The following is a 24,900-nucleotide window of genomic DNA, read 5'->3' on the forward strand; positions in this document are numbered from 1 at the left end:
CTTCCTTTTTCCCATTCGTCTCCCCCCACCCACTTTCAAGCATGGATTGACGTCCATGGATGGAAATAAGAGATGAAATCTGTTATTCGAGGATGACCCGGCCAAATAGAAACCTCCCTGGTTTACGAGCCTAGGTTGAGGAAGTGACAGAAACAGCTGGTGCCATTTTGCCTCCATACAACGTTGGTGTCATCAACACAAGAATAAAAATTTTTTTTTCAAATATTTATTCTGCACTAGCTATATACACAGGATCTCAAATCATAATTAATAATTACTAAGAGGTATGGCCTCTGGATTGAACGATAAGCCTAAAGCATTAACTGTTATCTCTCAGATAATATAATTCACAAACCAAATCCTTCAGGAGTAACTAGGGCCTTATAAGGCTGAAGTTTATATAAAAAAAAAGGACAATACTGTTGAATTATTGTACACAAGTGAAGAAATATCACACACAACAAATAATACATGCAGTTTCTGAAGTTCAATTATTGATTACCCACCTTCTAAAGCCCTATCAACACTATCAACTTTTATATGACAAATTTGTGTGATGTGCCCATATATGGGCATGATGATGTCATATTATACACAAATATGGAAATTTGACGGAAATTTGACAGATGTTTGTCACATAAAATTTGACAGTGTGTGTGGACAGAATTTTAAGCTCTATACCATCAAACTTTGTGATAAATAATCTGTCATTTGTCCATAATATATGTATATGACAACATCATGAACAAATATGGATATGATGACATCATCGTGCCATCTATATATGGGCAATTCACTCAAATTTGTCACATAAATTATGATAGAGCTTAAAGTTCTGTCAATCAAATTCCATTGATAGATTGATATTTTTTAATTAATATATAAAATACCAAATTGACATCAGCATAAAAATGTTAATAAATTTTCTACAATGTAAAATAAATTCACCCAAGCTAGTTATATATTTAAATTGAACTCAAAATAATTTTTTGGTTTAAAATTCTATCTATTCTAATACACAAATTTAGTTTACTCATTTGCATTATATGCTAATTTATTTATTCTTAATAATTTATTAATGATTACAAATTTATTTATGTTAATCTAAGAAATGTTCAGAGAAACATGATACAATAAAACTTGAATGGGACAAATAAAATACATTAAAAGTAGAGTAGGTAGAATATTAAAGTTGCAAGGTAAAAAATGTATTGGCAGTAGATATTGTCTTGAAAGTACTCCTAATGCTAACTGGATGTTATTGTATGTATGGATTTAATTAAGACAATAACATCCAATCAGATATATTTAACAATAGCCACTACCAAATTTACATCACTTCTCCAAATAACACCATAAATGAGCCTCATGCAATTGCTTACCAGGGAAGTTGGCTGGTAATAGACCAAAAAAATATAAAAATCCATTTCATTCATTTTTTCCAAACATCTCATTAATATATAAAAAGCCTGGCTAGACAAAGCATTTAATTAAATGTTTAAAAACGTAACATCTCATTTGGAACGTTTAAATATTAAGTGGTCTTCAAAAGATCATCTGCAACAATTATGTCACAACCGCACATGTCACCGTATCGACTAGCCTGTCAATAGCGCAAAGGGTGTGAACTAATTTTTACTAATCTCCGCAGGGTTGTTGACTGTCTCCATGTTATACCATATTGCGAAAATGAGAAATGAAAGGCCGAATAAGACCAGCATTTGGACCCATATCGGCACAAGACCGGCAGGTTTGCTTTTCGGTTGACTCGGAGGCTGGACTGGCTTACGAGGAATGTTCCTTTGACGTGGTCTAGAAATTATAGGAAAGAATACTAAATTATTATTAATGTATAGAGATTTAATAATCAATATAAATTTCACCTGAGCTCACATTAAAACCACCTAGCAATTATATTTCGTACACAGTTGCGAATCAAGGAATCTGAAATATAGGGCAGTGTCCTACCAAAGTAATTTTACTGGTAAATAATATTGTGAAATAACAGAACCACTGATTAGGCCTAGGCTAGCCTTCTATCAATAAATGAATATCATTCCAGTCTATGCCTAGTCTATGACTGTATGTGTTGTTTTTTCAAGGCATTACTGTAAACCCCACCCAAAGAGGGTAATGCCTCACACTGAGCGCAAATTTACCAGTGAAAATGTTTCAAAGAAAATTTATAATTATGGCACATTATAGATGGCTGGAAATGGCACTCTCGGACTTAAATTTGAACATACCTTGCTTTTTTCCACATTTTAAAAATAATTTTGACAAATTCAGGGGGTCGGGAACAGGCCAGCCCTCCCCAACCCCGCTATTGAATCTGCTACTGGTGCAATCTTCAAAAATTTTTAAATATCAAAGAACTATATTTTGCATTTTTCAGCAACCTGAGAGTTTTGCTGGAGCCAGTCACACACATCCTACCAGCAGGGAGCTGCTATCTAGAACAACTCCTTGCTACCAGGAACCCCTACTTGAAGTAGGATATAGGACATACTTACCCTGTGTCCCCTCCTGCTTGAACTTGTGTATCTGGTGCTTCCTCTATATTCTCCAGAACCACCTCCTCTTCCTCTTCTTCCTCCTCTTCCTCTTCTTCCTCTTCTAACAAACAAATAAAAAAAAACCAATTTGTAAATTTAACCCTTTCCAGTCATATGGCATCGCGACGACGCCCTCTTTGACCATACTTTATAGCGAGGGCGTCGTATGTACACCCCGTACAGATTTCATAATTATTTTATAGCTAGGCTGCCCTCTATAGGATTTTTTGAGAGTGATGTAGGAGTATCTCTGTAGAGGGCCTCCTGTATTCAGACCAAATAAAACGTCTGCGCCCAGTAAAAACCCAACATTTAGTGTAGATGATGTAATTTCCCAGCTTTGGTACAGCCCCAGGCAATGGTAATGGGGCAGACTGGAAAGGGTTAAGTCAATTTATATCAGATGTTGGTATTTTATGAGTAAAATAATTAGCTGGATGAAACTGCATAAATAAACCAATGATTCGAACCACACATACTGCTATCCATGATCAGTCGAGGTCAACATAAGCTTTTGTTGTGTGTATACTTGAGTTGTTTATGTCAATTGACCTTGAACTACTAATTGGCAATATTGATTTATCATTCAGGTTACGTAAATATTCAAGAAATAGACAAATGAAATCACATAACAAAAGATTTCATATTTGTCTTGTTAAGTTTTACGGTACTTAAAGATGGTTTGTAAAGCGCCGAAAAATAAAACATATGGTAAGGCGCTCCTTTGAAGGTAATTTTGTAAAAAAGCAAGCAGCTGTTGGTTGTACAAAAAAGGAATTTCTAAATCTCTTCAATCAAGCCATAATTAAAATGAAAAAAAAAAGTCTTGTTTATACGAATGATTCATTGACTTATATTTGCTGGTATTGTATCGTGTTAGGCCTCATACAAAAATCTAGTTTTCTGTGCCTAGCTTTGTCTAGCTTTCAGTGACCTAGGCCAGTGTCTGTGGGAATTGTAAAACATAGTTTCTACTGAATTTGTTTGCATTCATGGTACCCACTGCCTCTACTTTTTATACCTACAACTTCCAAGCTAGGTGAACAGATCTTAACGATCAAAGTTATAGTACATAAAAATAAAATAGATTAAAAACAATTAATGAAATTAATTACACACAAAATAATAATGAATATTCAAGCCTTATCACCAATGTCTGAATCACTGTAATGTTCTTCCTCCTCTATTTCTTCATACTCTTGTCTGCCTGACTTCCTTTCTTCAGTTAGCAGCCTAGCAAGTTTACGCTGGTAGACCCTCATAGTAGAGGCTAAAAAAGAACAAGTGCAAAGTTTACTACAGAGAGAATACATAAATGATACTACAAGCTGTTTGCTTGTAAAAGTTAATAACTCATCATTTACTGTCTGTGGTCAAATCTAGTATACAGTCACTGCAATTATTCATTTAAAAGCTTAAATAAGATCGATTGATAAAACAATGGTCCAATTAATTAATTTTCTTTTACTATAAAATTCCTTACAATATATATAAGCCAAGACTAAAGGAATGGTGTTAATAAGCAAAGTAAATTATTATCAGGTTCTAAATTTTCATTTAAAAAGCCAATAACTTGCACAAATATACAACTTGGGGATATCAAATTTTTATCATTTTCAAGTAAAAAAAAAAACATATGTTAAGGTAAATCTTGGCTTACATAATTTAAAACCATTAAAATAATATGTATCAACATGCCTACAAGTGGCCCAACTTCTTCATCTCTGCTTTCGAGTTCTTCCTTCAGCTCTCTTGGGTTTAAACTTTCCACTTCTCGCAGTATGCCATGAAACAACTTTGTTTTCATTAGCTGTGCACTCTATGTATAGATAAAACACATTAACGTAAACAAAACAAATTATTACATCATTCAATATTTCCTATTTTCCTGCATTAATATTATAGTCACTACAATGAATTTATTTATTTTTATTTATTTATTCTACTTTTTTATTTACTTAAATATATTTATCTACTTATTTATTTATTTTTTTGTAAATTTATATTGTTGTTTTGTAACCTTAGTGCAATGTATACAATAGACCAAGGTATATTTTCCTTTAATGTATCATTCATAATTTAGCTGCAAAGCTACAATGAAGATAATTTCAAATAAAGCTTGAACTTGAATTAAGCAATTATCTGATATTTCAGAATTCTAGGCCTAATTTTTGAGCATGAGATATATTCCCTACACAAGCCTTATTTTACAGTCTGGAACTCCAGAAATGTAGTATCAAAAAAGATTTCTACCAAAACGACATCCACAATTTGTTTCAAATTTAATTATAAAACTGCTTCTGTATGAGGTCCTGGCTTAAAATAAGGCCTCCATGGGGAATACTGTATCCTTAGCGCAAAATATGAGACCTACAAATCTGTCTACTTATTCAGAAAATAAGTGCAGATTTTGCCGAAAAAAAACAGGTCTTGACCTATTTATCAATACATCAAAAATGTAATTATGATTATGCGCACCTATTTTACTAGACATTTTCAATGCAAATCCGTGCAATTACTATAAGTTAATTACAGTATGGGAAGTCCACCACTGCGATGCGACAGCAATACTTAATAATAAAATGTGAGGACAAAGGTAGCATTGCTCATTTTGTGATAGGACTAAGAAGGAAATACATAAGTTATATCCACTTTTCACCATCTGGTATCATCATACAGTATAGAATCATCATATCATCAGACCACCTACTATTCTTTCTATAATTATAATAAATATCTTACATTATAAATAGATAAAAAAGTGAATTTCATTAAATAACATTCATTCTATAGCCCTTAGAAGTGGCAATTTATGTGGCTAGCTACACCGACGAGTCTAGGCCGCCAGGCCCAAAAACGTATTGCCCCTCTCTGTCTACCTAGCTCGAGAAGGCCAGGATGAAGAAGCATTACCTGGCCTGAATTTTCCCTGGCCTACCTAGAGAAATAAGGCAAACCACCCTCTTCCCTACATAAGGCGCCTAGCCTACGCCTAGCACTTTGATTCATTCACCTCATCATTCTGTAACAACGATTTGTTAATCTAATTTAGAAATATGGTATCTATTTCTTCTACAATAATAAATAAACATGCCAACCATAATTGCAATTTCTTCTTCTTGTTTGTATTCTGAAGATCTAAACTGAAGCTTTTAAAGACGCAATCCTCAGAAACGAAGCCTACTAACCAACCTGCCCTAAATAGATGCGTACGTCGGTGCTTTCTTCTTTCAGAAACTGGGAAATTCCCTCGTGACGTAGAGGGCGCACATAACAATCTTGTTCATTTGAACTTTTTTCTCAAATTCAACAATTAATAATTATAATGAGGTTAAAATATGAGCAATGATCATGAAGCTAAAATAGTTAAAATATCTCCACGGCTGATTAAAACAGTTTGATCTGTAAAACATTTTTCATTGATTCTGGTAATTTTTTTTTTCGCTTTCAAACCATATAATATAAAATAATCGGGTTATCGGGTTACAAAAACAGGTTAAAGGGAGGAAGAATTAACTAGACTATATTCAAATATAAAAACACCTAATGATAACGCCATTATGGTGTGAAGAGGCGAACCTCATTGAACTTAAACCCCGATAACAATCACAAGTTTGACTGACGGCCGTTTCACATGATTCGATCGATCATTGGTGATTATAAGGGCCAGCTAATGCCTATTTACCTTTTGATAATCGGAAAATCTCTACCTGGTCGAATCGCTTGAGTACACCTGGCTGGCCTATTGGCATCTCTCTCGTAAATCGCATCGATATAAAGTTTTTGAGTCATACTTTAAAGAAAATCTCCTCTGTTCATCAGTACCATTCGCTTTGGGTCTAATTATATTTGGTTCCTAACATTCTCCTCCTGCCTTTTCCCTTTCATATTATTATAACCCCAACTTAAACGACACCTTAGCAATATTTGTTATGGTTATGTAGAAGGAAAACAAGGAATACTGTATACCTGGACAAATTGTATAACCACATCAATGTACAAAAATTCGTGCAGAAAGCTCGAAGCGGAGGGCAACGGATAGGCAGATATTTATGAACACGGGTATCATGATGACCAATCCGAAATGGAACTGATGATGATGGCATCATCATCATCATCATTAACGCAGACAGCTGGAGACATATGATTATGATAATTGGTGTTATTTTACTGTGTTTAACCCACCCCGCCTCACTCCGTTGACCGAGCGAAATTACTTAAAGCATGTTGTAAATTTCATTACGCGAGGAGACCTTGTTTTGTCATTAATATCGCTTGACTTGAGTTTCTGTCTGAAATAATACGGAGACCCCTGTCCCATAATGAACTATGATGCTGAAACAGTTACCATTGTTTTCTATCGCGTCGGAATCGATCGCTATTCAAATGAAAAGAGCAACGAACCACCAATTCCTATTTATTTTAACATCTTTAACAAGAATCGTTTTCATAAAGTGTTTTCCTCGTGGTCATGAAGAGAAAAAAACATTAATGGTCGATGGTCACGCCATTTTTTTTTATCTCTTTTCTCATTTCTTCTCTTCTTTTTTCTCTATAGACGTAGTGTATGGCCAACCCGGCCCATGGCAATCAATTTCATGAACTCAAATTCGGCTCGCATATAACAGACAGTGGGGTGATAGTGCACCACATTTTCGAGACAGTCGAGAATGTACTGAATATAAATTTTGTTAATTTCTGTTATAAAGTTTAAAAAAGAATCTATACCCTAGTTGGTTCATCTTTGCACACAAACATACGCATCACTCACCACCCCTTCTCCTAAATAAGAATTATAAATAGGCCTGTCTTAACGATGAGATAACATTTATGTCACCTACACGTGCGTGGTGACATCAAAATCGTTTTCCATTGCAACAACACAGATGAGACCTGTTTCTAAAACCATGTAACCCAAGGGAATTAAAAAATAAGATCATGCAGGCTTAGGTCTATTATGAATAATTCGCTCTATATAAATAGCCATGCAGACAAAAGCAATACAGGCTGCATAATGTACACAGGCACTGACAATATTCCTGTAAATATACTTTAGGGTCTCTGATGTTTATCAACTGTTCCATATAGGCCTACACACAATGATAATGAGTATAATGCAATAAAAATATTATCCTTCTCTTAGCAGAACTTGTGGTGCAACTACAGCGGGTCTATAAATAATGCGTTGTGATTTTGCACTGGCGAAATTAACAAATAAAGCTTAGGCCTATATTCCGTGACAAAACCGAATGGAGTAGACCATATAACACCATCTCAAAAAAAAAAAAAAAAAAAAAAAAAAAAAAAAAAAAAAAAAAAAAAAAAATCTAAACAAAGAAAACAATTCAATTAAATACACGAGTATAAAACTTCAAAATCAGAATACGACATGACTGGACTCGACTAATGCTCAGTATCATTCAGCCCATCCCGAATCATTAAACGAAAAACCTGGCATATTATGCCCTTACCGGCTCCTGATAGCCGGCCAATGCAAACCCACTCACCCTCGGGTCATCCTCGGTATCATCTCCATTCTGTAAGCCTATGGCTGTTTTTGCTCCTCGTGTTCGTTTTTCAATCGACCTTTTTCTATAAATCGGTTCTCCATCGGCCTCATCCTCATCACTGGAAAATTCAGACTTTTTAACCTTCTTTGTATGATTATTACTCGTACTTAAATATTTCCTGTAGAGTTTTACGTACACATCTTTTCGGGATTTTGGTGATGGTAACGGTATGTTATTCCTTGTTAATTCCTTGATGAGTTCCTCTTTTGGTAGGACAGCCGGATTTACCTTTAGCCCAGGCATATTAATAAATGCAAAACTCGATGTCAACAATGCATGTAGTCAAGTACTCAACCACAAGCCTCGAACGCGTGCATTAGCAAATATAGGGTCACCAGAACATCGATATGCCTACTGATTTCAAAAATCGATTTATAAAAGTATCACAATGACTGAGTGATTGATTGGTTGGCATATAATTATAATATTCCAAGATAAAATATGAATAACCATTACAGTGGCAGTCCATTATGAATATTCATAAGGGAGCGTGTCCCTCAACCAACCCGATTTATTTGAGACCTGGATGATCATAGTGAATCATAAAACATGCGGATTTTAACTTGGAATATCAATGGAATTAGGGCTATGAAGACTCCTTTGAAACAACTATTTGATTTCCTGAATGCTGACATTATTTGCCTCCAAGAAACAAAAATAACAAGTGAGTTTTGGCTTGATAAACCCAGGTGAAATTCTAGCCCCGCGTATGCTACGGCGTGTTCATTGTTGTTGTCAAGACAGGCAATGCAAAATGCGCTTCTTTAGGTACTGTTGTACGCTCGACAACAGACAGAATTGAGATGGGGGGCCTAGCAAGTCTATTCTTAAGTGTTGATGAAAGTGTAACGCTTGTGGTTTTATTTCTAGGAGACCTTCTTGACGAACCAATTGCAAATGTTGAAGGGTACAAAAGCTTTTTCAGTTTCTCGAAAAAAAGGAGTGGTTATTCAGGTAGGTACCACAAAAAACAAACACAAATAAGGTTGGTTCATTGATAGTGGAAATTTCCTGAAATTTAACTTTAAAAAAAACCCTTTGTCTAATCATTGCAGCCATACCAGTACATTACCAGTTCGCCTTCCAATTTGGGGGCCACCTTTTTGATTTGAAAATGTGGGCTCTGTTCTCAATTTAGGGTTATAAATATACCGTGGTGTTTAAATATTGATGGTTGTTTTTGAAAATTGGTCTCAAATTAGAGGGGAAATTTATAGTGGAACAGCAAGGGGAGAGGCAATTGTCATTTTTACGTGGATTTTTCTAGCCTACTAGAACATTGAAATAAATACATAAAATTAAAAAATTAATACAGTAAGAGGCCACACTCTATGCATAGTAAGGCCTGTGTGGTGAATAATAATATCCTCTGCGCAAAGCCCACAAATTTGGCTCATTTTGGAAACAAGGGCCGATTTCTGCGTAGACTTGGCTGAAATTAGGCCTTGACCTAATCTGAATATTTAAACATTGTACTGCAGTATTTACGATACTGCGCACCGAATTTCTAGCGATTTTCCAGCGCGAATTTGAGCTGGTTTTTGAGGTATCATCCGTACAATTAGAAAAATTTACAGTATGACAGTAAGTAATTTTGTTTTCACTCAATAGGTGTAGCCATTTATTGTAAGGATGCAGTTGTACCTGTCTTAGCCGAGGAGGGAATATCTGGAGTACTTACAGCATCTCAGGAGGGTATCGGTTGCTATGGAGATACGTCAGATTTTTCTGATGAAGATCTACATGCACTGGATTCTGAGGGCAGGTCAATTATGACGCAACATAAAATGTAATTATATGTGCTTTAATTAAATTTGATATTCTGTGTTAAAATTCTGCTGTTCCCTGCTTATGGATGAACCTTCTCTTCCATGTTGAAAATTTAAACATCCTCAGCTTTGATTGGCAGTATTTCATTATAGCCTCAACAACAAATGTTAAACAAACCCACAGCACGGCTGCCCTAGTCACCTGACTCAAACAACTACTCCTACTGTAAGTAATTAAAACTACTTTCTTCCAATGCATAACAAAAAAAAAAAGAAAACTGGGAATTATCTATAAGGAAATTTGACTACATGACTTTATTTAAATCATTAATAATACATACATTTATAGGCACAGCACATAAGGCATTGGACTTTCAATCGGAAATTCGGGGGTTCGAGACCGATGCTCATCACACTGCTTGGTGTCCTTGGACACTTCAACTGCATTTGTCTCTCTCCTCTCCCAGGAGTATAAATGGGTACCTGGTAGGAGGTGAATGATTCGGTATGAAATTAGTAGTTCTGATTACACATATAACCGAAGACTCTGGTAAAGAGCGCTATGTAAAAATTTAATATTTAAATATATTTTAAATATTTAATATATTTACAGTATTTCTTTCTGTACTTTTTCCATAATTTGTTTATTTCTCACTTGATAATGATAGATGTGTAGATGGACATATGAAGGATTTAGTGGTCATTTGTGTCTATTGTCCAAGGGCAGCTTCCGAGAATGAGGAGAGGCAAGCCTACAAACTGAAATTCTACCGGCTTTTGCAGACCAGGGCAGAGGCGTTGGTCAAGGCTGGACGGTAAACCTAATTCATAACTACCACTGATCAATAAGCCTAGGCTATCATTTTAGTGCATGATATATTTAAATCCTTCTAAAACTCAAATTTATTTTAATTTTTTATATCTGCAGGCATGTGGTGATTGTCGGTGATGTGAATTCTTGTCATCGACCAATTGACCATTGTGACCCTCAAGACGAGGTAAAATTACCTTTCCATTTATATAGTTACCAATACAATTACAAACAGGCAGGACACACTTGTACCCACCCACCTATCATAATATCTTGTTATCAGTCAAAATCTTATTAAGAGTCAATCTTTCAAGCCAAAAATGGTATTGTTTTAATAGGGGTTTTGGAATGTACTACGTTGTCCTACTACTTGTAGCATATACAGTAACTGTGCCTGGTGTATTTCACCTAACAGCAGACGTGTGTCCTGCAGTGCTGCCTCAAGCTGGGCCAGGAGGCATTTGTCCGCCTCCCCCCCCCCCCAGTAAGTTGGACAGGTCTGGACCCCTGTTGTTTAATGCCACAACAAAGTTGTCAGATCAAAAATAATGATTTGCCAATTTAAATAAGTGTTACTTTGGTTGCCAACCCTTGTGGTCTAAAAGCGCAATTTGAGCCATACTGAGCCATAAAAACTCTCCCTGTGAACCCACCCATTTATTTTTTCATGGAACAAACTTAGTGTTTTGACACCTTAAACTGAATAAATGTGTGTGTAGCTTAAGTTTCTCAGACATTTTACAAGTTGGTGTTACTGACCTTGCAGGAATACTTCATGTGCCAGCCTGGGAGGATGTGGCTGAATCGCTTTTTGGTGGATCTTCACGAAACAGAAACAGAGGAGCCGATTGGTGAAGATGTGGGTAATGATGAAAATGGTTCAATAACTGAGCAATCAGAGAAACTCTTTGTCGATACATTTCGATTCATGCATCCTACCAGAACACATGCGTTTACCTGCTGGTGCTCTATGACGAGTGCTAGGCAGACAAATTATGGAACGAGGATTGATTACATATTTGCAGATGTTGAGCTTTTGAAGACCGAGTTCTCTACCTGTGACATCATGCCAGAAGTGGAAGGATCTGACCATTGTCCCGTCAAGGCAGAACTCAAATGCAAAGTTGTTCCTTCCGAGAAATTGCCGCCTCTATGTTCAAAATTCATGCCAGAATTCAGTGGGAAACAACAGAAGTTATCCAGTTTCTTTACAAAACTATCACCAAGTAAAAAGCCAATGGCTTTGCCTGCGCCTGCTAAAGGCAGCAGCGCCTCAAAACAAAGTGGAACGCTTAAGAGAACTGCAAAACCTTATAGTACTAACAGTAAAAGCAAGAAACTAAAAACTGATGTTAATAAAGGAAACCTATTTCAATTTTTTAATAAGACAAATTCAAAGAGCTCTGAAAATGAAATGACAACACCCCAAAAAGTGATCAAAGACGAAGAGAATTGTGTTAAGGAAATTGAAACCAGAACCTTAGACGAATCACAGAAAGACAGTCAAACAGAAGAAAAAAATGAGGAAATTTCAGAGCCTTCAAGTCAAGGTAGTAATGCATCTTGTGAAGAATCAACAAGTGATGCCACAAATTCAAAGGGCAAAACAAAACTGACCTCCTCCTGGAAAGCGTTATTCTCTGGACCACGGCCGCCTCCTAAATGCAAGGGCCACAACGAGGACTGTGTAATGAGGACCGTAAAGAAAGCAGGGCCTAACTACGGCAAGCAGTTCTATTGCTGTGCAAGAGGAGAGGGCCATAAATCAAACCCAGATGCCAGGTGCAATTTTTTTCTTTGGAAAAAAAACTAATATCACCGTTTAAAATTTCTGAATACACTTAAACCACAGGTTCTAAGTCTCAAACAAGTAGTACTAGTTGCTCAGAAGTGGTATGTTCTTTCACATTCTTGCGAGCCAGCCAATTTAAGGGTCTATGCAAAAGAATACAGAAACGTTAACCGTCGTTAAAGTGATGGGAAATTTGTTTTTCTCGTTCAAATTTTTAATCGTAAACCATACTGAAATACGCATTCATAAATGCAATTCAAATATTGAATTGAACTTTCAATATTTTTAGCTCATGACAAACAATACATTTAAGTTAAGGATGCAGATTATGTACTTATTTTAACAAATCAATGATCAGGCAGTGATTCATAGTGGGAGTCAAGTGGAGATTTTTAAGTTAGGATGGCAGAATTGTTCATTTATATCACTATATAAGGGAAGAATCATGTCAGTAACTTGCATCAGCAAACAAACATGTTAATCTGATAACTGGAGGTGGAGGGTGGTCAATGTTTGTCTGACAGCTACCACCACTGCTGGAAGTGCCAAAATAATTGTTTGTAAATACTTGCTTTTTCTAGCTGATTTGTATTATAAAATTAATTTAATTAAATCTAACATCATCTTGAACAAAATATAAGAACATTTCTAAGCATAATTACGCATCTGGATATGATTTGTAAAATCCCGAACTACAATTTCAGAATAGATAAGCGAGTAACACATAGCACTGATATGCATTGAAATTTTTAAAATTTAGTGTCAAAATGTGGGGGGGGGGGGCGGCGGGCCAACTGGATCAACCCCCCTGGTATAATCATGACTTCAAACTCACAAATGAAGAACATCCACTATTGTAACGGTATGATTTTTTTTATTAGATATTTTTTGTAATTATGTTTTGTAATCATTTTAAGAACATGAGATCGTTACTTGGGAAATGTTTATTACATCCATTCCATAAGTTCAAACTTTGATTTCCTAAGGGAATATCATTACAAAGATTCCACAAGTAACGAAACCAGGTTTTCCTTACTGAAGCCTTCCCGGAATGTCAGTCAAACTGCTCAATTTTTAACAGACATTAGGGAAAAGCTGACAGAGGTATTGTGGAGTCTCCCTCTAATTAAAGACCCATCTAAGACCACTGTGGTCCAAAATTAACAAATGTCTTTTATTTTGTTATTCTATTTAGAGACCAAAGCTTCTAAAGACCATGGACACGCCAGTCCCAAAAGTGGTCGTTAAAAGCATTTTTTTTTTTACTGATTTCTAGATTTTAAAGTACTTACACCCATTAAATTGCACAACTTCGCATTCATAAACACAGTTTCATTCAGTTGCTGTTTGGCCTATCTTTCATTAGGTCATGAACTTTATATGCTATAAATTTTATGGATTCCTGAACTGTAATATTATTATAATATTCTGTATATTTTATTTTTAAGGTAATGAAAAGAGCACCTGATAATCAAATACATTATTTATATATCTACATTATGTAGTCAAAAACAGAGTTTTGCACATGCCACAGAATATTTGTAAAAAGATAATTTTTTATAAAATGGAATGCCTGTATTTTTTTTTGTGTAGTGATATGTACAATCGCCTTACTCTGTAGGCCTCAATTTTATAGGCTTAGGCAATATGTTAATAAAAGTTTTAAAAAGTATTTGTTTGCATTGCAGACTATTTATTATAATTAATTAAAATCCCTTTAACGAATGAAACATAGATTGTGAAGCCCCAATGCACAAAATATGATCAGCACTCATAAAATGTAAGTTCTGCTAAGCTATTAGTGTAGGTTTGAAAGGCACTGTTGGAAATAACATAAACCAAAAAAGCAACAAGTGCATGATAAAAATATTTGACCTGTGACCTGAAGGCATTTTTTGAGTCCACTAATGGCACTACTTTTGTTTCTTCTAAATTTATAAATGTAAACACTGCATGGTAAAAAGAAATTTGAATGATTGGTCAGGCAGTACTAGCACCGTAGCAGCATAGTGGACACTAGAAAAAAGACAATAACACTGAATGTAAAGGGATAATGTTCAATGCCGTAGCCAGCTATTGGGACAGTCCCACAAAGAATGGGTCCACATTTTAAAAAATGGGTCTAAATTGTGCAATTGTATGCGTAAAATGAGTCCACTTTTTGAAAAATGAGTCCAGATTTCTCATATTTAGCCTAAAATGAGAAAAATTTTAAGAAATTGGGTCCAGATTTTTCATATTTTTGCATAAAATGAGTAAACTTTTAAGAAAATGGGTCCACATTATTGAATTTATGCTTAAAGTGGGTCCACTCTGATATTGTCCCGCACTGTTTGAAAATCTTGGCTACGGCATTGATGATGTTACATATGTCTTATAATGTTAACTATAGTCAGCCTGACTATAAAGAACCTGTACTTTTCAACATCTGGTTGTTTGTGATACATCTAACATCTAAGTCTAGTATACTGTCAATCTTCTTTTGGCCTTTTCGGTTTAGTCAAACAATTTTTCTTGCCACCACTCACTTCCAATTCAGTTTCTCACATTTTGCTGCCAAGGTATTTTTTTTTACGTTATTTTTGTTTTAACTTCAATTATATTTGGATTGTCAGTTATAGTAGCATCTGGGTCAGAGGTGTTTTCAACGGATCCTATAATCCAAGCGGAATTGCCACTTATTTGCTCAAATTCCTTCAAAAATCCATCGGCATCTTCTCTTGGCATTGCAATAAGAAGACCACCTGTTGAACAAAAGAATAAAGACATTACTTGTAAAATTCACTTTTTTTTGCAAAATACTGGAACCTACTCTGCTTATGTCAATAAATACTAAAGATATTATATTAAAATACCATGAGATTGAGGAATGAATTACAATAACAATCTGGTAAACCTTTTTGAAAATTGAAATGCTCTTTTTAAAAAAATCTAGTAAATTATCCACTTTATGTGATGCTTTATAAACTATAATAAAAATTAAAAGGCACAATACTGGGAAACAACAATGCTATGGGAAACATGGACTAGATCTCAGTACATACAAAAATGATAAGCAACAGCTAAAATGCAAGAAATTGTATTTGTTCCTATAAATACACACAAAGAAAGCTTGGTTGTACAGCTTTTCAAATATAAAAACATTAACATTTAAAAAAGACAAAATTACAAAGGACATGCACTGCACCATAACAGTAAAAACATAAGTAAACATCAGAAATTGAACCAGAGCTTTTGGGCAACACCAGTCCTTTTTGGCGGCAAGTGAATAGTATACAACACAGTAATAATACACAATGATTTAATAACCAACATGTTGAAGTTCCAAGTCAGTTTTGTACTCTTACCTGATGTTTCAGATGAATAACCTTGTAGAAGTTGGAATTTGATTCCACATACTTTGGCTGTGTCCGTCATTTTGGCAATAATTGGTAACGTATGAATGACAAACTTCAACTTCTGTGATTGATGTTGTGCAAGGTTTTTAGCATGCCCAAGGATTCCAAAGCCTGTGACGTCTGTTGCAGCATGTGCGTTGAACTTCTTCATCAAACTTGCAGCTGAAAAGTTGTGAATTTGAAGGAAAATTCTTCCATTGTTTTTACATAACAAAACTGATTTGTATGAACCATACTTGTTGATGTCATAATAAGCATAGGCACTGTGACTATTTTCAAAAAAAGAAAAGTTGGGTGGCTCTTTATTAAGAGTTCTTGAATGTGTGACAATAAGATCTGCAATCAGTGGCAAATTCAAAGGTGGGAGGGGGGGGGGCGATTTGGCCCAGGTCCTCCCTAAATTTTTCCAAAATTATAAATAAAATGGAGAAAATGGGATGAGAGTGCCATTTCCGGCTATCTAGAGGTGCCATAATCAAAGATTTTCTTACCTCAGCCCCAACCATGGTGGGGCTGAGGTGGTGTGAACTCTCCATGTGAAAGTCCCCCTGGGCCCCTTCTATCCCGAATCCCTGGATGTGATAATGTTGAATTCTCATTTGAATTCTAGGATACACTTTAAGATAAATCTGTAGTATGATCACGGATGAGTCCCCCTGGGCCCCTTCTATCTCAAATCCCTGGATGTGATAATGTTGAATTCTCATTTGAATTCTAGGATACACTTTAAGATAAATCTGTAGTATGATCACGGATGAGTGAATCTGTTGTAAGTTCACGTCATTACACAATTGAAAGCTTGCTAATAATAAATTCATTAATGCCACTAGATTTTGCCAACAGTCCTCAACAGGATTAGTATGGCCCATCTTAGTACAGTGCACCCCCAAAATTCGAGACCCCTCTAATTCAAGACTACTTTGTAAAAGAACTTTACAATCTTCAATAATACACTAGGCTAGCCCTCTATGTGGCGACTGAACCCTGAGACCACCCACATTTTCATGTCACAAAGGTGGTCTCAATTTGGGGGGAAAACTGTATACATAATTTAGGCCAAGTACTAAAACAATTACTTTTTCATTCCTACACACTACTGTTTTTTTTTTAATGCCACCTTGATTTTTTATAAAGTTTGTTTCCTCTAGTGATGTAATTCCTCTGGTTAATAATTTACCATGTTTATTGAGAAATGCCATATTGAACATTGCCTCCTGGTAGGCACATTCAACTTCCTCAGGCGTGATGACATCTTTAATCTTCTGCCAACGATCTGGTTCCTCCAGCCACTGATGGGCATTCACAGCTATCTGGGTTCCTAGAGGCTTGGTCAAAACAAGCACATCACCAGCTTCCGCCATGTCCGGCCTGACAAGAACAATAAATAGAGTATTATAAGTACTTACAAAATTGGCAGATGTATATCCATAATGGGAAACTTCTTATATTACATGGAGAGCATTCTGAGAATCGCAGTGCATTTAAATAAGTGGACATTAAAATTTAAATCCTCAGTTCAAGTCACGTAAGGTGTTTTTTCAACATTGCCTCACTCACCCTGACATACATATGGGTATCAAGACCAGGACTAAGATTTGTATGCACTTGATTTTTAGGAGAGAATATCTCAACTGTTATAGACTAATATAAACCCTAGGGACAACATGGGATGTGTGCTAAAATCGCTATCCGGGAAGAACAGCCCGAAAATGACCACACCCTTTTTTAAATGGTAATACTGTGAAGCACACAGAAGACTGAAATATAATATTATTTTTAAGAAATATTATAACTGCTCATATTATTACATACATTACAAACTCTTCCTTGTGACAGACAGCAGTTGCCACACCTCCAACAAGGAACCAGGGGTTGACCACTGTTTGACCTCCAGTCACCTGACTTCCTGCTTCATCTGCAGCATCCTATATATTTCAACAATAACAGTGCAGAATATGAATTAGGTTACAGTTACACCAATTATTTTAATGTTTACTAATATAATGTAAGAGTAAAATAACTTGAGTCTACATTGTATTGATATGCTAACCACCGTATTGCTAGCAACCACTTACCTTGAACCCTTTGATAACTAGTGGTACAACAACATCACGCTGCTTTTCTGTAAATGTCTTGGGGACTCCGAGTAGCATGAGGAGGTTGTCACACTTGGTGGTTCCCATGGCATACAGATCGCTTAAAACATTTGCTGCCGCTATTTTACCCTACAGTAATGTAAAAAAATGAAACACCTAAGATTAACATTATATTTCTATCTAAAGGAATAACCACATAGAGTATGGCGATAATTCATCCAAATTAGAAAATTATCAGAGCATTGATATCTCATGATAAATGAGAGAAGGTATCAATCCAGTCTGTCAAAACAATTTTTGCCATAACGATTGAAGGTGTTGATGGTGGTTATGACGGTGATAATTAATATGATGATGATGTTGATGATAATGATTATGGTTGATGATGATAATTTATGATGAGGATGGTTCATAATAATGATCACAATTATTACGATGATGAGGAGTAAAATGATGCATGATCATAGCAAAAAACCACCTCAACAGAATATTTACCTGCATGTAGGGATCATCAACTAATGGGTAGAAGAAATCTGTAGTTTGTATTAAATTTAAACCCGGTATAGATAATGGTATAAGAGCAGAGTCCATTCCAATACCTGTCAAAATTAAAAGTTATTTTAAATTAAAAAAAATGAAAATTGATCATGAAAAATAAGATGACGATTCTAGTTCTTCGATCATAATTTTGCCTTTTCAAACTTTTATGCCTAGGCATGGTTTATGAATACGAATTCTGGGTTGGGCTAAGCCTAACTAGGCCTAGCCTTTTTATTAATATTATTATTATACTTATAGGTCAGGGCCCTCATCGGGAGAGCCGGGCCACCTCGGGGAGAAAAACCACAATTTGGGGAAAAAAAAGGCACATAATCCTTTGAAACCTCTCTAAATTGTCATTTTATTTTTCGATGACTTTCCCCCTTTGACTACTAGTACTTGCGAAAGATTTTGAGCGATGCCCGACCACGCCCACTTTGCTCTCGTCGGGAAAATCGCCGCCCTCCCACCCCACCCGTCGGGCTAATTCCTGGCGCCACCCCTGGTTTTGTCTCTCTAGGCCTAATTAATATAATAACAATAAAGTATACAAGACAGATTTTCCCAGCAGCAGACGGTTTCTTTCGAACCACGTCATCAACATCTAGCCCCTCTAGGAGTTTGAGCAGTACCTCCTGAGGGACCTTGCAGCCTCATCCTTTCAGCTGGGTGAACCGGGTTAGCCTGAAGTCCTCACCGAGACCACACGCCTTCGGATCGAATGGAATCCTTGACACCATTATAAGCAGTATTAGACCAGTAGTATTCCAAGTATGTAAGTCAAGGTATAATCACAGATACTATATACTGTACAAATTATATGTCTAGTCTTATGTACACTGATCAAAGTTCAATTAAACCCCAGTAAAAGCCAGGCCTACCGATCAACAACCGCACCGAAGCTATAGCTACGCTACACCATAGTCGACAGGCGGCGCTAGTGCACTTTTGCACACTACATCCAGCGGTCATTTGGTTGAAATTGAAGAAATGAAATGCATACACAGAACAATGTTAATCTTTTAGTATACTGTTGTTCCTTTAATTAATTTGTCACCATAAATTAAGTGCCCGCAATCACCTTATTAAAAATTTGCTTTTTAATTATAATTGACTTAAATTTATTAAAAACGTAGGCCTGTGTAGTCAAGCAATTTTAAGGGCCTGTTATCGAATCTTAAGCCTATTATGGCAAAAAAAAGTCCGTGGCTCGCAGTTTAATTAGAATGAGTTACATTAGTTCGGTAACACAAACCGGTGTTTGCAAACCTATAAAAACTAAATACTTTTTATCTAAACTTTCTAAATTCGACTCTGAACGCTATTGTTGCAGTACTTAAAGCAATAAATCAGTTTTGTTGCTGTCAGAATATGCTTCGTGATTCTCAAATAAGCCTACAACACTCCAGAGTAACTTATAAAAAAAAAAAAAAACAACAGCACTGCCTATACAATTCAGTAGGCAATAATAACTTAATTAAACTATTTAATTTATTTTATTTTATTCAATTCTCAAACAACAGAGATAGAAACCGCGCTGCTTGCATTAAACTGTCTCCATAAAGTTTAAAAACGAGGATACTTTATAAAAAATATATATTTCATCCGAACAATTTAAATTAGGCCTATTAAATGTAGGCCTAACTGCTAATCGTTTTAATAAACTCTCTTACGTCAACTCGATCGGCCAAAGGAGGACCATAGATTAAGTGTTTAGTGTAAGTACGTTCAATGTAAACAGGTACGACGATTAGAATCAAATATAGAATATAAGCTTTTGTAAACTATGGGGATGCCATACGCAGCAAAAGTCTATGTTAAAAATCAAAATGGAATTGCAAAATCCAATGCCTAATTTATCAACGTCTAATTTCTCAAAATGTAGATCTACTTTCCCAAAACGAAGTTCTGATTTTTCAAAACGTAGTTCAAATTTTCAAAAATGTACCGTATTTCTAATCTCTTTAAAATGCAGCCATACTAATTACCGTCAATAACAGTCAACAACCGTCAACAAGCGTTGTTGACGGTTGTTGACCGTAACTAGTATGCGTGTATATTAATACTAATTACCATCAACAACCGTCATACAATTTCTATCCTGTGATAGACACATGGCATAGGAAAAGAGATTAATAATAATATAATGATAATAACTAATAATAATACTAATATTGAAATAAATAAATAAAAATAAATAAGTAAATAATTAACACGGACACGAAACTCATTGTTCTTGTTTATGTTGGGGGTGCTCGAGTCGATTCCTCTATTTTTCTGATGTTATCATTTTACCAAGCAGTCTTCACGTCGCTGCTCATTTTGTTCAAATTCAACCGAAAAGTAAATTAAATGTACAAAATTTTACGTAGGGTGCAATTTTACGTTGTGGTTTGATATTCATCAAGGAATTCAAGGTTAGTTCTGATTTTCATTAACAATTTGATCGTATTTTGTATATATCGATGTTTTTGAAGAGTTGGAAATTAACAAAATAAAGCACGAATCGATTGCAGTAGCCGAACTATTCAAAATATGGCTTTATTGCCTGATCTTGAAACGAAAATTTTCGAGTCCCGTATTTACGTTGTAATGAATTGTTAATGAATCCGTTGGTCCTCTCCGCGTTGGCATTTATTATTTGTACTAACATACGCATAATAATATTATTGTGGGTAGGCCTACATTTCCAAAGGACATCGCTATAAAACACGCGGTGAAAATCATCAAGCGTGTCTATAATGGATTTAATATATGCAATAATTTTATTGCCCTTTGAAATAACTTGATGTAGGCCTGTTATGGAAGTTGTCCTTCAAATTCCTCAAAATGTGGGTACCTAGGTATTTATGTTTCAACTTCAGTTATGAAATCTCCTCCTAATGTCCGTTTGGTTCTATTTAGACACTGGCCAACAACAGAGCATTTGACTTTTCACTATTAAACTTAAATTTCCATTTGTTAGCGAAATGCGATGCCAACATATCCAGAAAAACAAGTCATACGTTATATTAGGCCTATATTGAAAAAAAAAATGTTTTTTTACAAAGGGCCCCACTGGGGTCCAGGGGCGGAGCCTTGGTGGGGGTCCCAGGCTTTTGCGCTCCGACGATCTGTGCATTTTTAAGATATTTTAAAACGATTTCTGGGAGGGTTTGTTGCCAGACTGGGAACATAAACAAAAATATTTTAAATAAAATCTAGTACAATTTGAGTTTTTTGGAGAATTGATTCTAGAACGAGAAAACGAAGGCTCTCTAATGACTCAAGTAACTGTATGACCGTTTTTATATTTTAATAAAACCAATTTCTTATAATTTTAAACACATTTTCCTCTAAATGTGATAAATTCGTTTTCACGCCCCGACTTGTGCTAAATGCGTGACAAATTTATTAATATTATCACGCATGCGTTTCTGCAAAATGCGTGTTTCATCCAAAATTCACTTTGAAATGCGGGACCGTCCCGCATGATGCGAGACGGTTGGTAACGATGTCCGGTCTGTGGAACACCGGGCAAGATGACGGATTTGTCATTAATAATAATGATTTTATTAAATTAATAATTTTGATAGGCTTAATAATAATAATGATGATGATTATGTTGATGGTGTTGAGAAAGAATTCGGAATATTCTTTAATGGAAACCCCAAAAATAATAACAGTCCACTCTCCAATTCGAAACTAGTTTGGGTACCAGATCTCGAATTAGAAACCTCGAAATAGAGACCAAAGGGGTAACCGTACATGAAACCTCTAAATGAAGACCGAAACTGAAAAGACAACATGGGACACCCATTTGTTTCATAAAAACCTGATGTTCACTTGCTATACTACTTGAATCTGTTTTTGAAAGCATGTTGAAAAACAAATCTGAACAGCATACTGTAAAGTAAACATACAATTTATACTCTATTTGAATTGTTGCAATTGAAGCTACTGTATATTTTTAGGCTTCCCTCCACTTACCCTTTGTTGAAGTCCCGATTTCTGATTATTGTCTAAATGGTCTACTGCAAAACTGTCGGACTTAGACTCAGCTATCGAAACAGACGATAAAAGACATTATTTTTCCTTTAGTCTGAACTTTAGATTGATATTTAAACCGTGTCTGCAAAAATTGATAATCTATACTTGTCAGAATTTCTGTGACTAAGTTTCGAATCCCATATGTTTATTGAGTGTATTGGTTTTGCATTGTGTCTATGGGCTTTGGGATAATCATGCAATGTATCAAATCAGGGAGGAGTACCGATACTCGCGTATAAGACGACCCGCGTATAAGACGAACCCCGAGAGTTCTAGTTTTGAGAAGATATTTGGACGATTTTTGTATGTCGGGCGTATAATACGACCCACTGTTTTATCGTCGGTATCCTTACTTTGCTGCATTTTATGCATTTTTTTGCTCCATCTAGATGCTAAAAACGGAGCCAAATAACACTACCTATTTTTTCAAATGTTAATCAAAATCATATTTCCCGTATTTAAAATTACGTTCATTGTTCATACTAACATTTAGTGGCTTCATATTGCAGTAATAAATTCGCGTGTGATTGACGAAAAAACGCCTATAAAAAAAACCCTGTTTTTCGATCGTAATTTCCTATTCTTAGCCTCGTCTTATACGCGAGTGTATTTTTTTTTTTTTTTTTTTTTGGCACTTCTTGAAGCGGTGCCAAAGTTAACAGGTCATTTCAAAATATTTACTGATTTTTTTTATGGAGAATTAACAATAATATACTCTCAAACAGCATTTTTCTTTTTGTAATCACTGTCCATGTTTTCTCATTCCTAAAGATGACACAATAAAGGTCAAAACGTTTTCTGATTCACAGCCAGTGGTCTGAAACTAGCTTTAAAAAAATGCACAAAAAGATAAAAAGAGAAGAATCTTTAGAAATCTAAAGTTATATGAATAGACCTTTGAAACGACATGTTGTTAATGTTGCAGTTAATTTTACTTATTGTTAAAACAAACTTGAATCTTGAATTGGAGGGTATTTTGTCACTTAGTACTTTCATAAATCATGGGCTACGCCAAGATTTTCCCGACGGGTGGGTTCAAAATATTTTTTAAATGGTCCAGGTGGGGAACCCCCGAAAATGTTGGCAATTAGGGGTTTCAAAGGTTTATTCAATCGATTTTAGAGTTTACTAATACTGTATGTAGAAAATGCATGTTTTTTCTCCCCGACAAATTGTGGTTTTTCTCCTCGAAAGGGGAGGGGGCACCACCCGACGGGGGCCCTGGTTCTTCCCCCCACCCCGCCATCAACTGGCGTCATCCATGCCATAAAAGTGGTTTTTCTCCCCGACAAATTGTGGTTTTTCTCCTCGAAAGGGGAGGGGGATCCACCCGACGGGGGCCCTGGTTCTCCCCCCCCCCCCGCCATCAACTGGCGTCATCCATGCCATAAAAGTGGTCTTGGTCTCGAATTAAAGGGGGCCTCATCATGGGTTCAGTGCTAGCTACTGCTGTTGACAGCCAAATATTTTCACTACTTTTGGCTAGTTTTCCGTATCACCAATAATTTTTTTTTTCTCTACATGAGATCTATTTACAGGTATAATTTAATACTCTTCCGTATCATTTTTGTTTACATTTTGTGACTATTTGATAGATTTTATCTAGAAGTCAATTCATAAAACATTGAAGTTTATTGTTATTATTGTATTCTCTCATATTAATTAAAATCTAAAATACAAGGAAACTTGCAGAAGAAACTGACATTGTAGAATATGGATAGAAATATACTAACAATTTATTGATGTTTTGATGTAATTGTTCTTTTTGTATTTTCTCATATTCATTAAAATCTAAAATACAAGAAAAGAAGAAACTGATCTTGCAGACTATGGATTGAAATATACCGACAATTTATTTGATATAGATTATACAGGAGTGGATCCAGAGACGTCCGAAAAGGGGGAAGGGACCCAAAGGTGGGGCCGATCGAGACTACCCTAGGGAGTCTGGGAATGCCCCCGCGAAATTGTTGTGTTCTAGACACCTGAAAATAACCACTGAAGCGTTTTCGGCGATCGATTTTTTTTTCTTTCTTTCTTCCTTTTTTTTTCTTTTTTAACCTCCCAAAAGGGCCCCTAAATCCACCCCTGGATTGAAAATATTTAAAAAAAATTATAATATAATAAAATTAAATGTATTTTATATACATTATTTTCTATTAGACATTCATGTTGCTATACCTTTCATCTGTGATGTAGCATGCAGTCTACTGAACATCACATACCTATAATAGGCAAAAAAATCAAATAATGTCAAGAAGTTTTCAACTTTTGTTGCATTTTGAGTGATTTATACCAAAGAGTATAAATAGAACAAGAGAGCCAACAACGCTCATTGGG

At 35.5% G+C, this 24,900-nt stretch overlaps 3 protein-coding genes across 4 annotated transcripts; 1 reads left to right on the top strand and 2 right to left on the bottom strand.

The window, feature by feature from the left end:
* Positions 1–210: 210 nt before the first annotated feature.
* LOC117115672 (lamina-associated polypeptide 2, isoforms beta/gamma-like) lies at positions 211–8,441 on the bottom strand. 2 transcript variants are annotated; one of them, XM_033259576.1, is made up of 5 exons: positions 8,063–8,441; positions 4,254–4,374; positions 3,706–3,825; positions 2,514–2,607; positions 211–1,812 (listed from the first exon to the last, which is right to left on the bottom strand). In XM_033259576.1, the coding sequence occupies exons 1-5, from the start codon at positions 8,366–8,368 to the stop codon at positions 1,629–1,631; spliced, it is 825 nt and encodes a 274-aa protein (XP_033115467.1). In that variant the 5' UTR covers positions 8,369–8,441; the 3' UTR covers positions 211–1,628. The 2 variants fall into 2 exon arrangements, with proteins under 2 accessions (XP_033115467.1, XP_033115466.1); XM_033259575.1 differs by having other exon boundaries at positions 2,514–2,616; positions 8,063–8,436.
* Positions 8,442–8,603: 162 nt separating this feature from the next.
* On the top strand, positions 8,604–12,974 carry LOC117115668 (DNA-(apurinic or apyrimidinic site) lyase 2-like). Its single transcript, XM_033259562.1, has 6 exons — positions 8,604–8,789; positions 8,996–9,079; positions 9,737–9,914; positions 10,563–10,709; positions 10,823–10,892; positions 11,472–12,974. The coding sequence occupies exons 1-6, from the start codon at positions 8,675–8,677 to the stop codon at positions 12,516–12,518; spliced, it is 1,641 nt and encodes a 546-aa protein (XP_033115453.1). The 5' UTR covers positions 8,604–8,674; the 3' UTR covers positions 12,519–12,974.
* A 380-nt stretch (positions 12,975–13,354) lies between these two features.
* Positions 13,355–19,456, bottom strand: LOC117115671 (inactive selenide, water dikinase-like protein). Its single transcript, XM_033259574.1, has 7 exons — positions 19,088–19,456; positions 18,487–18,590; positions 17,971–18,120; positions 17,708–17,820; positions 17,073–17,263; positions 15,845–16,057; positions 13,355–15,241 (listed from the first exon to the last, which is right to left on the bottom strand). The coding sequence occupies exons 1-7, from the start codon at positions 19,269–19,271 to the stop codon at positions 15,069–15,071; spliced, it is 1,128 nt and encodes a 375-aa protein (XP_033115465.1). The 5' UTR covers positions 19,272–19,456; the 3' UTR covers positions 13,355–15,068.
* Positions 19,457–24,900: the final 5,444 nt, after the last annotated feature.

Source organism: Anneissia japonica, unplaced genomic scaffold, assembly GCF_011630105.1.
Source record: "Anneissia japonica isolate Jap-2015-1 unplaced genomic scaffold, ASM1163010v1 scaffold288026_len309160_cov177, whole genome shotgun sequence".
Taxonomy (NCBI): Eukaryota; Metazoa; Echinodermata; class Crinoidea; order Comatulida; family Comatulidae; genus Anneissia; species Anneissia japonica.

Bases quoted from the DNA above. Each gene is read 5' to 3' on its own strand.
- LOC117115672 (XM_033259575.1), bottom strand. From the start codon at position 8,368: ATGCCTGGGCTAAAGGTAAATCCGGCTGTCCTACCAAAAGAGGAACTC. The intron at 4,375-8,062 runs GTGAGTGGGTTT...ATCTATACATAG, and splicing joins ATACCGAGGATGACCCGAGG to AGTGCACAGCTAATGAAAAC. The intron at 3,826-4,253 runs GCATGTTGATAC...GTTCTTTTTTAG, and splicing joins AGAAGTTGGGCCACTTGTAG to CCTCTACTATGAGGGTCTAC.
- LOC117115668 (XM_033259562.1), top strand. From the start codon at position 8,675: ATGCGGATTTTAACTTGGAATATCAATGGAATTAGGGCTATGAAGACT. The intron at 9,080-9,736 runs GTAGGTACCACA...TTCACTCAATAG, and splicing joins AAAAAGGAGTGGTTATTCAG to GTGTAGCCATTTATTGTAAG. The intron at 10,710-10,822 runs GTAAACCTAATT...TTATATCTGCAG, and splicing joins GCGTTGGTCAAGGCTGGACG to GCATGTGGTGATTGTCGGTG.